The following is a 15612-nucleotide window of genomic DNA, read 5'->3' as shown; positions in this document are numbered from 1 at the left end:
TTTATGCATGCTGGTCTGTAGACTTTCAGCCAGCGCCTTGTGTTTTTTTTCTGTCATCAATTTAAAATGGTGCTTTTATGGTTAACAATTTAAAACTTTAATGGCTGAGTATCTGCTTGTTTCGGGCTTTGCAAGTTTCCCAGCCGCCACACCCCGCTGTCTTTTCTGAAACGCAATAGGCTTAAAAAGATGAAATGGTAGACAATGTCAAGAAGACTGGGTCTGGGGAGCGTCAGGTGGTCTTGCAAAAGAAAAGTTGTGTTTGTAACTTGAAAATGAGCCACTTTTGTACATTTTGGACTCCAGGATGGAAGTTGAGCAATATTTGGCTCGAATATTTGCCTCTGTTTTTGTTTTTGCCCTGGATTTGCATAGAATTTTCTTCATTAGTGCCTCCTGAGGCCTCTGTTCCAATATAGGTGCAAACTATGTATTCGTCTGAATTCCATTGTGTCTCCTTTTGTGCAGGTTATTGATGGAGGCAGGGTAGGTAGCTGCAGTCCTAAATGGCATTAGGTTTTGTTTTCCTGGTTTCTTTTAGTCTCTCAATGGTCTTATGGGTTCAGTTAGCACTCTTTCTATAGAGGTGCTCACTAAATGATGATTTAGCCAGCCTTCATTAGCTCATTGGGGTTGTTAATAGGCTTAGTCTTAGGGTGTGTGGTGGGATTAAATGTGACATTTCTTATCTCTTCTGTTTATTATCTTATTGGCATTTTGGCTTCATGAAATGAAACTTGCAAACAAAGTTGGAACATGAAGGACATACTTACCCGAAAGCACTGCGATGGAACAACAGAAATCTATTCATTTCATATCTCCTTCATTGTTTCTGGAAACAGAAGTAAATGAAATCAAGCAGATGTTGGCGCATTGCATGTGTTCAGCAACAGAAGGCGGCGTTATGAATGCATCTTTTGTGAATGCGGCTGTAGTTTGTCTTGCGTCACCCTCCTACTGTTAGAGGACTCATGCCTGCAGCTCTTCAGGGCTCAGATGTACACCCCACAGATGTAACTACAAACAGACGTGAAGTAGCCTGGAACACACATACAGCACAACGCAACACCGCTTGAGTCCACAAGCTTGGAAAAGAAACAGAGCATGAAGCAATCTCCTCTGTGCATCACATGCAGAACGGTTTACGGTTTGGACAATTGGTCCACGTGACGCTCAGCTCCTTTCTATGAGTTTGATTTGGTTTCTGTGAAAGTCACGAGGCACCGACAAAGAAACGTTTCTGTATGGAGGAGCGGTAGTTGTTGATTGAGTGATGCAAATCTTTTTACATTTTGTCATTTGGTTGAACCAGTAAATGGATTAGATGAACATGGGAAATAAATGTGGGTAAATATAAATGGGACTATCTTGACTGAAATGTCGGGAAAAATTGTAGGAACATTCGACACAAAACAAGGACGGATTTAGCAAATAGCTAAATTGGAACATCAATTTTCTATAAGCACAGACTAAAAGAGAAAAATTTGAATTTCCTCCTCAACCCATCAGGCTCACCTGCAATGGATTCCCTCCGCCTGAGAACAAATGGACTCTGGCTGCCTTTTGTCACTTCTGAATCACTTGATGTCGGCGCAGAGTAAGAAATAAAGTAACGTTCTCTCCTTTTCCTTTTACATAAAATAGCGAAAATTGAAACGGGCGTTTCAGTGCCGTTGTGGAAAAGCGTCGCCTAATGAAAGACATCAGCCAGCTCAGAGGGCTGGATAAGGATTCCCTTTAGCTTTAGCTTCAGAAGTAAAGTACTTGGTCGCGGTAACCATCACATCTCAAAGAAGTGTTTATCTCATCATTTCTAAAAGTATCAGCTGGAATTGGCCAGATATTCAATAACAGGCCTATTATCAGCCTTAGCAACGAAGAAGAAACCATGATGATGTAACTGATGTATTGGGATAGCTTTCCTGGGTGGTTGATCCATCCGTAGGAACCACACGAGCCGCCCCGGCCCCTCGCGTCAATCACAGCCGCGCTTCCTGACCGGCTGAATATTTAATGGTTGAGCCGGACATGAAAGATTCACCACCGGGGCGCTTCAGCCCATAAGACGGGGGATGATCTTGGATTTTTATGAATTATAAATGGTGTCACATTTTATACAGAGGACCCAAGCATATGTCCATCATCGTGAATATTTTCCTTTTTCAGAAACACACATTTCACCAGTTGTTACTTGTTTATTGCCGGCAGTATAACTTTGTGCGTCAATAAATCTTTTGAAATAAAAATTTGTCAAGCGTTAGTTATGAGGCATTTCTATTGTTTAACCCACAGATGGCGCTGTCATGGCTGTGGTTTATATATTTTATGACTTCTGGGGTCTTTTTTTTTGTGGATATTTTTATGAGATTTTACAGGTTCGTAGTTGTGTTGTGAATTAATAAAACACACAAAAGAGAATCCCGAATCAAAACATTTACAAGAACTTTGTGCACTGTCTTGCTGACATCCTATTAAAAGCTGTGAAATTAAGATTGGGCCAAGGGAGACATTCTTGACTTTTACATGAACATAGAACCCATTGAACCCATCTTGTGTGTGTGTGTGTGTCTCTGTGTCATATAGTGTGTTTCACTCAAAGAAAACTGAGGCCAGAGGGCAGAGGCATCAGCAAGACGCGAAAACATGCAGATTTTATTTGAATCAAGCAAATCAACCATTGTTGTGTCGACACGGCGACGCTTTGTGTTTGTGTGTTTTTTAAAAAGCTGGTTTGCTGGTGCTCCGCTGCGCATTAGTGGGCCAAATGAGATTAGGCCAATTTAAAAAGAGCCTGTTTATCAACTCCCACCGCCACCCCCGTACCCCATGGCAACGTATGCTCATATCCATTTTGAGGGAAATAACAACCATTTTTGATTTATTGCATTAAGTACATATTGATTCAGATCTTTTCAATTTCTTTCAAAGCGGTTTTTTGAAATTTTTTACTGTGGACTTCACACAGGAGTCAGGAACTCAACTGTTCTTTGTTTTTTTTTTAGATTGATATTATCCTTTCCTCTTTTTGTTACAAGAAATGATCAAAAGTAAATAGTCGCATGAGATTATCCGGTGACGTCAGAGCGTTAATCTGTAGCAATCACATTTATTCCCAATGCCTCCGCGTTTATTTGCTCTTTGCCTCGTCTGCTTCTGATTCAGAAAGCTGGTACCCCCCACTGTGTTTACCTTCAGCCGAATCCACTCCAAATCACACAGAAAGAGAATAAAACAGTCTGAGAAGGACAAACAGTTTCGGGCCATGTAAAGTTTGTTTGTTCGAGTGGGAGTGGGGGTGGGGGGGCTCTGGGTGGCTCAGGCGGTAAAGGCTTTATGATGCAGAGGTCAGTCCAAACCCTCTGCAGAGGCACCGGCGCTGGCATTTGGGCTAACGAGGGTGTGCGTTGGAGAAGAAGGGATGAGGGCGTTCATGCGTGCTCATGCCTTCATCGGGCATCCTGGAATCCTGCACAAACGAACATCCAGCATTTCAGCGGTTCATTTATACACACATACACATGCATGATGTGTATATTTTTGTCTGGGGTCGTACAATCATCTGGCTTCCACACATCTTTTAATGTTCTGCTAATATCCATCCACACCCACTGGCCTTTCTTTAAGTAAGCAGCAACATTAATGGATTGTCTGCAGATCACTGGAGGCTTTCATGGCACCGGGGGAAACTGACAAATGCGTTGAAACACGTTCTGCCTCAGTTCTCTGGTTATTTATTTACTCGTGATGTGAGCTCGTATTAACTTTACAAACAGCCCGGACCCTGTATTTACTTGATGCCCTGCTGGATTCTATATTCCATGAAAAAACACACAGAAATCAAAGAAGCGTGTGTGTCTCTGGCTCTTTTGATAGAGAAGAAGAGGGAGGGTGAAAAGAGGATTTAAAATACAGGAAAATGCAATAAATCATTGTCAGAGAAATGTTTCTTAATTGTGTTAGCAGCCCCTTCATAGCGGAGAAAGATGCATATAATCAAGCGTGTGCTAAATTAACCTTGACGTGGATCTTTTTAAATTCATAAAGTCTGAATTTGCAGATAAAAGTCCCTGAAAGGAATAAAAATGAGCGCGGGGCAGGAAAAAAAAAAAAAAAGAAGGTAGCATTGGGGTTTTTTTGTGGGTTTTTTTTACGTCACACTGACTAGCTTAATAAAGATAGTGCTTCCATAATAATCCGCGTCAATATGATTTCACACTGTCATATGTCTCAGCCGATGAAAGAAAATCTTCAAGTGAAAAATCAATGATATGCTAATTAATGTTATATCAACAAATCAACTGTGCCTGGCGAAGCTTAAAATGCATACCGCTGTATAATTAAATGATATATCAGCACAGTTACTAAAGAAAAAGACCTCAGAGCTGTTTACCTGCACAACAATGCATCTCTGCAGAAAAAAGGAAATATGCAACTTTAAATTCAAGTACCACTTACTTTTAAGTAACCTGTGCTTTTTTTTTTTAATCTGTTTTTCTCTTATTTGCTGCTGCTGCTGCGGTGATTGCTGCCCTTGTGATGCCTCTTCAACAGGTAATGTAATTTTTTTTTTTTCTTGCTCTTCTACTAGCCTTATCAATTTATTTTGGAGTTTTCTGAACCATATTGCATAACATCAAAGAAACAACAATCATCCCATTTAATAGATACGACATCACTGGGTTGGTTTTGCTTAGATTCCTGCTGCGGAGTTGCATGAAAATTTACCTCGAGCTGCGAGCAGAGAAAGTAAATGTGGATAAAATGCACGTTTCCTTTCTGGCTGTTTTTTTATCCGGGTAGGGTGTGGTTGTGTGGAACTCAAGCGTTTACTACTGGAATGGTTTTTGTCTCTCTGAATGAAAATAAATGGCCTAGTCCCCCCCCCCCTCCCCAGAAGAATCCAGCGGTTGCTTGGAGAGCTCTCTGGTTGGATCCCCGTGTGGCTCAGCGAGGACCAATAACCCCACGTTAATCCTCATAGGTCCATCTGTCGCCTGTATCTACACACGTGTGTGTGTGTACGCCGACGTCAACGCCGCGCTGGCCTCATTCACGTCCGTCCTCTCCGCTCGTCGTCGTTTAATTCCCCCTCCCTCTCTCTCCTCCTCCCCATCCTCTGACATTTTATAATCCACCCATTTCATTGTTTTAAGCCGGCGCCGCTGTCAACCCTCCTCCTGCTGTTCCTCTCCTCGACCCCGTTTCCCTCTTTGCCTCCGTCGCCTCATCCTCTTTTCACTTTCGTGTCACCCTCTGTTGCCCCCCCCCACCCCTACCCCCACCTGTCCCGCTCACATCAGCCCTCCTTGCAGCACGATGGCGACTGATTCAGCGACTGGTTTCAGCTGGAACCGAATGATTAAATCATTAAAGATAATGAGTGAAAACAGAGCGGGGAGGTTTTTTTCGCTGTCGGTCGTGTGGCGTTGGAGGGATGTGGGCTCTGGTTGCAAGTTAAAGGCGTGACATGATGGCGTATGAACATCAAGGCTAGTGGCAGATGATACCCCCGCCACCGAGCAGCTGCCTGTAAGGCTGCCTTTCCATTTGGTGTGTGTGTGTGTGTGTGTGTGTGTGTGTGTGTTGATGTTTTTCTCATCCTTTATCAGCTGTTCGGTGACTGGCGGTGACTCCCTCACCATACTCATAGTTTACCGGTTATTCAGATGCAGCACATTTTGTAGTTTTATTATTTTTTATTCCTCCATGCACGCACTATATCTCAATTACCCCCCCCCCCCAGAGTCTGTTCGTGCCCCTTTTATGTCTTTTGCTCGTGTTTTTGTCTCTGTTGCATCATGGGATCCCCTCAGGAGACTTTTAATGCTCCCCAAATGTCTTTTTTGGTGGCAGACCCCCGTTAACCAAATTGATGATCTAGTGCCAGCCCTTTAACGCGTTATATAAAATATATATCTGCTTTGGGATGATGCGTTCTTGTTGATGTGTGTGACTGCATTGCATAAACCCACAAACGTCATCTGGAAAGCGGGGACCCATCCTACTGATGGGGCGTTTAGATGGAAGGTGGAGATTACGAACCGATTAATTTGCAAGGGAAGATTTCGCGGGCCAAAGGGGAGGCGGTGGCAACGAGCTAAGCATCTGGGATTATCCAGACTTAATGGTGGGAATAAAGCAGCCTATGGGTGGCAATCCGCTTTCCATCGGTGCAGATTTCCATCACATTGACGTGTGATGTCGTCTTAGGGGAACCCTGCGTCGATGCAGTTTCCCCTTTGATTCCGGGCCACTAGGTGGCAGCGCAGCCAGTTTCACCACCGTTGTTTAATTAGAGAATAAGTAGAACAAGAAGTGTTCCACATGTCCAGGTGTTGTGAAATTTACAAGCGCCTTGGTTCAACTTTTACTGGTGAGGGTGGATTTTTCTAAGGCAGTAATGGTGTTTTTCAATCGCTTTGGAGCGGATTAAAGAAAGGATGTTGTTGTCAGGTTTTGTTTTGGTGTGGTGTCCATGGAAACATGGACATCATGTCCAGAGCATAGCTGGTAAAACTCACCAGCGTGTGTTTCTGCACAGCAATTACATCAGACGAGTTCTTAATGGTGTTTGTGGAGGATTTGAAACAAGCCAGACTCGTGTCATCTCTCAAGCAAACTTCACTGAACTCAACAATCGGGAGTAGATGGAGGTCGTCCTGTGTTTTTGTTCTGACTTTGAGCTCAGGCCTGATTACACAACAAAGAGGCTTTTTGATTCATGTGCTTTGACTGTCTGTCGATGACCAGACTCAGACTGCTGACCTCATCCTCTGCAGACGTGGAGCTGTAAACCTAAATGGTTGTCTGATGGTTCAGATGGCTTCGTCCCTGTGCTGCTGGCTGTGCTGTTAGTGTGTGTGTGTGTGTGTGTGCTGTTAGTGTGTGTGTGTGTGTGCTTATGTGTGTGTGCACACACGCATGTGTTTGTCTGGCCATAGAAGATCAACACCGGGTGGGCGGTTTGTGTTAAAATGCCTGCATGCATTTTTTTTAGATGCTGGTGGGCGTTTTAATTTGTGTCTGCGTTTGTGTGCATGCCTGTTTGTGGGGGTGTATTTTTTTTCTTTCTTTCTTTCTTTTTGTCCATGCAGTGTGTGTGTGTGTGTGTGTGTGTGTGTGAAACTGAAGTGTGTGTCATGTGATACACATCTCTCTGCGGCCGACCCATGCAAACGCACCCCGGGGCTGGAGATTCACAGCAATCTATGGCGTTGTGGGAGGACCACAGTGTACGACTTTGCAGGTTCACCTTTTCAAGATGTATCACAGTGACTCCATCCCACCTATAGATAGCCACCAATACCCTTAAGACTCAATGAGGCATGTGTCTCCTCCTTTGTAGAGCTACAAACCACCTCAGGTGTCTCTGGGTGAGAGACGATCCAGCTGTGTCACCCAATTACTGCAAAATCTCTCAACGGGTCGCACCTTTTCATCCGGCATCCGGTGGTCCCGGCAGGCATCGGATGTAAGAGCTTTGAGAAGAAACGGTGGCACACAGTCGTAGAGCTCAGCAGTTTTTTTTTTTTTCCTGGAACGCTGTGGACACCTAACAGCTGGTGGAAAGAGGATGTGGACTGAGTTTCCCAGGGGTCTCTCTTTCCAAACAGAACGACCGACGAGGAGCGTCGCCTTGCTTTTTTCTGCCTTCTTGTTCCTTTGCACTGAGAATTGTTTGTGTGTGTTTTTTTTACCTTATTCGGGGAAAAGCGGCATGAAATAATTTGACTTTTTTTACCACTCAATGTACAACTCCTTTCTCTCTCTCAACGGGTCTTTCTCTTCGACTGAGTCTCAGTGTTGTTGGCAGGAACAATGCAGGTATTTATAGGATCATATCCGTCCGCCTTTGCCCTGCCTCGCCATCCTCCTCGTCATCTCGATAAGTCTTATCTCTGCAGCTCCTCTCTTTCTCTTTCGATAATCAGCTCTTCGCCAGAGATCCTTTCCTTCAAAACTTATTTTCGTCTTGTGAATTCCAAACTGGAGGTGTGAGGATGATTATGAGAAGGGGACTGAGACACATTAAATGTTATCTGAGCGTGGCTAGGATTTCGGCTCTAATGTTTTCATCGCAGTTTCAGCAAAGGTGAGAAATAACAAGTCCCCAACCTCTGTGGAAATACATACCTGAGCTGAAGTCGCACTATAATGTTATCCTATTTTTAAAAGGTTTTCTTTGACACCAGGTTTATCTGTAATTTTCAGGCCGATTCTGTTCACCCTCGATTATTCTGTCGGTTCCGTTCTCGAAAAAAACCCATTATGGTTTGTGAAATGGCACATACGGCGGCGGCAAATGTCAGTTTCCCGAAATCTACTGAAACAATCTTTGAGTGACGTGATTGATTCGATGGCCAGCCGCACAGCTGAAAATATTCACGTCCTGCAGAGAGAAATCAAAATCCTAATGTTTGAGAAGCTGGAAACTGACTTATAGAATCAATCAAACATTAAATCAGCTCATATTTATTCAGCTAATTTATCAGTGAACATAATCGATTAGGAATCATGCCTTATTGTAACTCACACAACAATACAAACTGATGCTGGGAGGCGCTTTTTCGTAGTTGGAGAGTCGGGTTTGACACGGTTGTCATCTTTGGTTTATGGAGGTTTATGGAGGTTGTCGGGTTCACAACCAGCAAAGTGATTGAAAAAACAGAATGATGCACCTTTGGCGTGCGTCTGGATGAAAGACGATGACAGGGAAGGCTGCGGTGTTGAGCACGGAGGAGGGGGTTCGCTGTAGAGGAATCAATGCAGTGATTGACTGACTGACTGACTGTCATCCCCTTCTGTCCCGCCTGAATTGTAATTACTGAGGTGAACCAGCGACGTTCCTACAGGTTATAAATCCCACTCCCACTGCCTGGTGACAGTGATAGCACCCAAGGTTACTGGAGCATCTCGGCCGTGTCAGAGACACCACTTTTAATTCTGTTTCCGTCTACGTCTGGTTTATGGGTGTTTGACTGTCGTTGGGTTGATGAATCTGGTACAGTCTGGTTGGATCTGCGTTCTGGCATCATAGTATCCTCATTACCCAAGATCTGTGCTTATTCAGTGTTTTTTTGTTCTCCTGATGCATTAACTTGAAGCTAATTTGGATGACCTGGATGGAGTAGATGAATTAAATTGCGATACACCCTGATCCTACCTCAGGTGTATTCTTTTTATTCAGGCTGAAACCTGAACGCTGGTATTAAGATGTATTCCATGTTATCAAATCGCTCTTTTGCAAATGAAACTAAAGCCTGCAGCAAAGTAGAAGTAATTGTTTAATCTGCTGAATGCAGCGTGAAACAGCGTGTTGCATTGACATATAGGTCATGGGGGTATTGAACGGCTCGGCGGCTAACTGCTAGTCCTTGTTGGGACTGGACACCTCTGATAGTAAACCATCTTAACATGTTGGAGTTTGGTTTTTTTTGTTTTTTTTTGTATTTCTTTAACGTAATCATATCAGAGGCTCCTTCTGGTTTCCTGACTCGGCTGCTTTGGTGTGAGCGTGGGGCAAAGATGAAGCGATACCGTATCCTCCATCAGTGGTCTCTTCCCACTCGTCTCCTCCCTCTCCTCTCGTGTTGGTCGGTCAATAATCAGCTGCTGCTCTGCTTCTTTCTCTTTTATAATTAAAACGTACCATTTTAATTCTTTATTTATTAATAAACATTTGTTTCTTTGACTCTATTAGCTATCTGGCATTCTCTTCCCATTTGTATCGGCTCTTATCTTGATCATAGTTTCTCTTTTTATGATAAAGAAGGAGTTTTCTTCAAGAATAAAGAACATCTGAAAGACACCAGCTGTGTCTTTTTTTTTTTTAATGTTGGAACAAAACAAAAAAAAGAATCCTCTTCTCTAGATATTGTTCTTGGATACCTTTATTCAATAATAGAAACAAGCGAAATAAAGTTTGCAGTCTCCATGGTTTGAAACAAAAAAGCAGCTTATTGCTGTTCAGCGACCTCAAATAAGAAGCGAATCCTGTCCGGAGCAGAAGTAAAACTGTGTTTTCTGATGAATAAAGAGGAAGGGAGTTGAACCACAAAAGCTTTCAGATGTTTTTTCATTGAATATTTCCTCTCCTAGACTTTTTAAAACGGTTTCACAAGTGTGAAAACTGCAGCTATCCAATCACCAGCGGCGTTTTTTTTTTTTCTGTAAAAGATGCCCGGTCCTTGTCAGGAGAGCGAAAACCTCTTGTTCCTCTTGACATTGAATTAAGTTGGGATGACGTTTATAATCAGAGGTAAATCTGATTGTGTTGCGAGGCTGATACTAAAACCTGCAGTGAGCGCATTTACATTTACATTACATTACTGCATATTTATTCATAGAGCTCTGTCGCGACATGGCCTGAGTGGAATGATAGATGGAGCTAATGCGTTTTTTGTTTTTTTTGTTTTGCCGTAGAGATGGATGGAGGAGCCGAATCGATAGGATCTGCAGATCCTTTCACTTCCTGTAAAAGGAAGTAGCAAGCTGCGGCGTCGACAGAGAGATCAAAGCCGAGCGGCGGCGGCGGCGGCAAAATATTTGTTTGCCCTTGATTGAATAATTGACAGATACTCTCACACACTGACAATCATTGAGCGTACGGCACGTCGCTGATCCTACATTGTGATGCTTGACAAGCATCATCTGCGTCAGTCATCGAAGTTCTGGGTGGCAGCAGGCATGTGTGGGCTTTTAGCTCAGACAGGCGTGATGTTCTCTGATGTTCCCCGCCATTGGCTTCACCAGGCTGAGTGATGCGGAGCAGATCAGGTTCACGTTTCCCTCTATAAATGGTTAGCGTTTAAAGAATATACAGGCTTTTTTTTTTTTTTTGACGAGATGTAGGTGACAGCGGGTCTTCTTTGCAGGACGTTATTCCATTTTCTCTGCTTTTTGTTTTCTGGTGTTGTGTTTTGTTTGAGGTTTTGTGAGCATTAGGCAGTCTGGCCTTTATTGAAAGGTTAAAACCAATGTCTTTGTTTGAGATGCCACTTACAAGGCAGAGACACTAACATAGATGTATTGTGGTATTTTGGGGGTTTTTTTGTGCAAATTTTCCATTGCTCAACTGTGTGTTTGGAACAAAAAAAAAAAAAGCTCAATTTTTCATTGCTTGTTTTTCTGTTTCGGTAGATAAACTCATACAAACTGTTTTATTCTTGTCTGTCAGTGCTGCAGGCGATAGTCAAGATAGCAAATACAAAAAGTGTTTAAATGTCAGTAACCTTACAAGAAATTATCTCCTCGGAAGCTCAGCATTTTACTATGATTCTGGTGGAAAGAAAACGGACAATATTAGTCTTTTATTTTCTATTGCAATTTCAAAGGAATGATCGTAATATCAATAGCTCCGTTTGGAAAACATTTCATCATCCTCAAACCTTCCTGCGGGGTTTTTAAAAAAAAACTTTTAAGGGGAAGAAGGCTTGCAGTGGGAGGCACAGCTGACAGGGAGTAATTTAAAATATGCAAATAAAATCACTTTATCAACGCAAACAGGGTAAAACAATAAAGTGAATTGGAAATATAGCCATGAAATACACATAACACATAACCCACGCTTCTTGGGTGAATAGATGAGGGCTTCGGCATCAATGAGCAAGAACTTGTAGCGTTAATTAAAAAAAAAAAATTAACCGAAACAGAAAATATAACAGAATTCTCATGCATTGGCTGTGTGGGGTCTGACAGAGCTGCTCCCCCACTGGAGTTTTGTCTCAGGTTTTTAATTTACAGCCTTCGCAGAGGATTTTTTTTTTTTTTTTTTGCAGCCCTGTAAAACCACTCGAGCTTTTCCATCGCTTGTCGCTTTATGTTCCCCCTCCAGGCCATGTAAAGTGTCTGGGGTGACCCTGCTGAGATAGAGGTCTATTCATACCCTTAGAAACCTCTCAGCCCCTGGTCTCCTGCCAGCCATAAAGAGCACACATAAACTCAAAAATACACATGTTGCTCGCCGGTGCTCATCAGTCAAGTAGATCTTAAGTCACCGCGGTCGGGCCGGGACCGGCGGGGAGGCCGGAGCTTCGACCACCTTAAACAGTAAAGATGGACTATGCTGCTATTTATTCCTCTGCTTTTACGAGGCCGTAGGGACCGATGTCTCCGCCTAAGGTGTTTGTTTTTAGCATCAGGATGAAAGTGGAGGGATATTTGTATGTATGGGTGGATTTATAGGTCTTGAAAGTGCCCCTTACATCAGCCGTACAAACGCAGGTACCTCCTCAGCCTGTAGGTTCATCTCGTCTAAAAACAAAACACTGCTCCCTCTGATAAATAACGTTATTACAATGTCAAAACGTTGCAGAACACCATGTTTTCTGATTTCCGTTCCCTTTTAGGCTGGAATTAAAAACCGTATTTCTACAATTAATCCTTTTTCCGACATGTAATTTTTTTTTGCAGCTTAAATTGTTTGGGCGGTTCTTTCTTCCTCGCTATATATTTCAAGCGGTGCCAGCTCCGTGTCTATACTCTACAGCCAATTAAATATGCCTTTAGTCTATTAAATATGCCTTTCACTGACTTTCTTTACTTTCTAACAGTGCGAGGTTTCCCATGGGAAATATTTAATTTGCCTCCCCCACAATTTCACTCAGCCCTCCTCCTGAGATGGAATGTCCAGGAAGCAGACAGGTGAGACTCTCCCCCCGCCCCCCTAAAACAAATTCTCCGTTGAACTCTTTGCAACTCCGCTGATGTCTTATGGAGCCATCTTGATGTTTTATGTAGAATCTTTATGCATTTTAAATGTGTTTTATGGATTTCGCACCACATACTGTTTATGGGACACTTCATCAGTGATTGTACGTTGAATTTGCGTATTTGTTCACATTTTCAGCTTCTCTCTCTCTCCATTCAGGAGTTTTCTAATTTGACTGGTTTTTGGTTCTTCAAGGCCAGTTTTATTGCAGATATGTTATTGAAATGAGAGTTGCAGACATAAATGGGGGCACTTATGTGATATATGATCGCTTTATATGTGGGTAAAAGTGTATATTATGAGTGAGCGGTACTAAAACTGAAACTTAAAGTATACGCTAATTGAGCTAAAATGATTTGAACGGAAAGAAATCTCTTCTCAGCGAGCACGCTTTTTTTCTTAATGTTTTCATACTACGTTACACATTTCCATTTCAGCTTCGGCCTCAGAGTTCTTGCGTCTCTTGCCGGCCTTCTGTTGTTTAGTATTTTTCCTTCATTATTATTTGTCCTACTCCACACAGCAGCGGCACTTTTTCCTGACCTCTTTCCCCCTTTCCGAGGAAAAAAACCCGACAACTTTAGCACCTCAGTATCCACGTCTGCTTTTTTAATGATCCCATTCAAAGAAATCTAAATGCAAGGAAGTTAAAACATAAAGACGCCATCACCTTCAAAGCACTTCAGACCCAGGAGGCTTCTTGTTTCTCTCTCTCTCCCCCCGCCTCTCTCATTACCTCTTTTGTCCTCTTTAATACTCCCCATCATCTCTGCGCTCTCCTCCATTTCCCTTGATATCCATGCTTTTCTTTTCATTCCATCCATACCTCTCCCTCCCTCTTTCCTCTTTTGTTACATTGGAAGCTAATTGCCAAGTAACTTGAATCATTTTTGCTGCGCCTCTTATGTGGACTACCCCCATCCACCCACCCACCCACCCACTCCCCCTCCTGGGGCGGGAAATGAACGAGAGATGACTTTGCACCAGTATGAGCCAATCCCAGACATCAGTCTGCTGGCTTTTCACAGGATGGGATCAATGCTAACTTCATCTGAGCTCTCTACCAAGGAGGGACTTGTAGCTTTTACGCCAATGAAGTGGGGGGGGGGGTGTAAAGGAAAAACTGCAGAGGTTACAGTGGGCTGTCGTGCATGCTTTAAATAACTGGACAACATGTTTTTGAAGACATGCAAACATCTATTTGGACCATGTTGCAGGCATTTGTATGTTAAAAGTGATTTATAATTTGTTGCTTTAGAGCTCACGTATGCAGATGATCCTAAACTTATTAATTATTGTGTAATAAAACAGCTAAGGTAAGCTAAGCATCCAGATGCCAAATAAATCTATTTCCCGTACCTTAAAATATTCTTTATTAATAGTTCCTCAATGTTCTTTTTCTATATTTTTCTCCAGAAAATGAACTTATTGGTGCCACCCTGGTGGTTAATTTCAGCAGAGGGAGTCTGGTTGGTGTCTGAGGTTCTCTGTAATGTAATGAATCTACAAAGCTTATTCTGCAGTGTGTACCTGTAGGGAATCTGAAGGTGGAAGGATAATAATGGACGGAGAGCTGAGTGGGGTCCACGGCTCATTATTGCCCCGACTGCTCCCGTGTGGTAATTTGGCCCTTTTTGTTAGCTCACATTTATTTTGTGGCTCATACAATGGAGTAAGTGCTGCCTTTTTAAAAAAAAAAAAAAAAAGAGGCTAGGCAGTTCAATCCATCATGTGGGAGTCGGTACTAAAGCCTCATGTTCTCTTGGAAAGAATGGGCTGTGGGTCAAAGGTTTTTACCGAAACTATAAAAATAACCCAAATGGATTAAACCTACGTATTGATCTGACTTGGACCAGGTCAGGATTGGATTGTTATCACCAAATGACAACCGACCAGTGAAAAAGACCCATCTGGATTGGAGTGTTTTGATCTCGTCATGGATTGTTACTGCAGGAAGTGAGTCATCTGCTAAGTAGAACTGATGTGTGTGTTTGTAGATTAGTGTGTATGGCTTTATGTATTATCTCGCGTCTGACTCTGACATTTCTGATGATTCATTGCCTCACCCGGCCCGGGATGCAGTTCATCATTTCCATCACATACATCCTCCACGAGAGACGGAGGGGTGGGAAGGCGGGATGTGACTGACTACATATTTATCAAGCCTGAATTCACGCATCTCCGATAAACTGCTGCTTTAGAGTCGACTACCTGCAGGTTTCCACACCTCACTTGGCCTGCTGGGTAAATAAATGTGAGCGGAGACGAGAACACCTGCCTCGTACCGCCACCGCGCAGATTAATAACTATCATCCCTCCCCCCCACCCTTCCCTTTGCTTATTCCTCTCATTTCCAGTCAGCCTGGTGATTTCCGTCCATCTCTTTTATTTTCTCTGCATCACGCACACACGCAAACACACACACACACACACACACACACACACACACACACACACACACACACACACACACACACACACACACACGCCTTCCAACATGCAAACACAAGAACTGTAGTGGTAGCCAGATACCCCGGGGTATTCTCAATGAAGAATGGAGTCTGTAAGGTCAGCCTTTCTGGGAATTAATCTGCATTTTGGGAGTTAATGTTACCATCATCAACAATACCTGTTGATTTAAGAAGGTATTTTAGTTTGGAAGGGTGCCATTGTGCTTTTTAGTTTGAAAGGGTGTCATCGTGCTTTGCGGCACTTTCAAGCCTACAACCCTTGACAGACTAGATTGTTATAAAGCCACATTCAGCTTTTTTGACTGCCCAAGTCGGAGGCGCAATCCTCCTTATATAAACAAATATTACCTGCCAAATGAATAGAAATTTATTTTCCATTTTCAAAAACTGCTGCCCTTCAGTAACTCATCAAATGAGCTAAAATATATAGAA

At 42.9% G+C, this 15612-nt stretch overlaps 1 protein-coding gene across 3 annotated transcripts in view; it reads left to right on the top strand.

Moving 5' to 3' along the window:
- Positions 1 to 15612, top strand: part of LOC137601306 (mannosyl-oligosaccharide 1,2-alpha-mannosidase IC) — a 134746-nt gene that overhangs the window by 29072 nt on the left and 90062 nt on the right. Inside the window, exon 1 of one of the 3 annotated variants that reach the window (XM_068323451.1) lies at positions 4209 to 4551. The exons of the other annotated variants lie outside the window; for them this stretch is intronic. Coding sequence (XP_068179552.1) covers positions 4537 to 4551 — 15 coding nt within the window. The 5' untranslated portion in view covers positions 4209 to 4536. Of the gene's footprint in view, positions 1 to 4208; positions 4552 to 15612 lie in introns of those variants that run through there. 3 annotated transcript variants of the gene reach the window in all.

Source organism: Antennarius striatus, chromosome 9 (assembly GCF_040054535.1).
Source record: "Antennarius striatus isolate MH-2024 chromosome 9, ASM4005453v1, whole genome shotgun sequence".
Taxonomy (NCBI): domain Eukaryota; kingdom Metazoa; phylum Chordata; class Actinopteri; order Lophiiformes; family Antennariidae; genus Antennarius; species Antennarius striatus.
The sequence above is the reverse complement of the archived record's forward strand: the minus strand, read 5'-3'. Positions and strand labels throughout refer to the sequence as shown.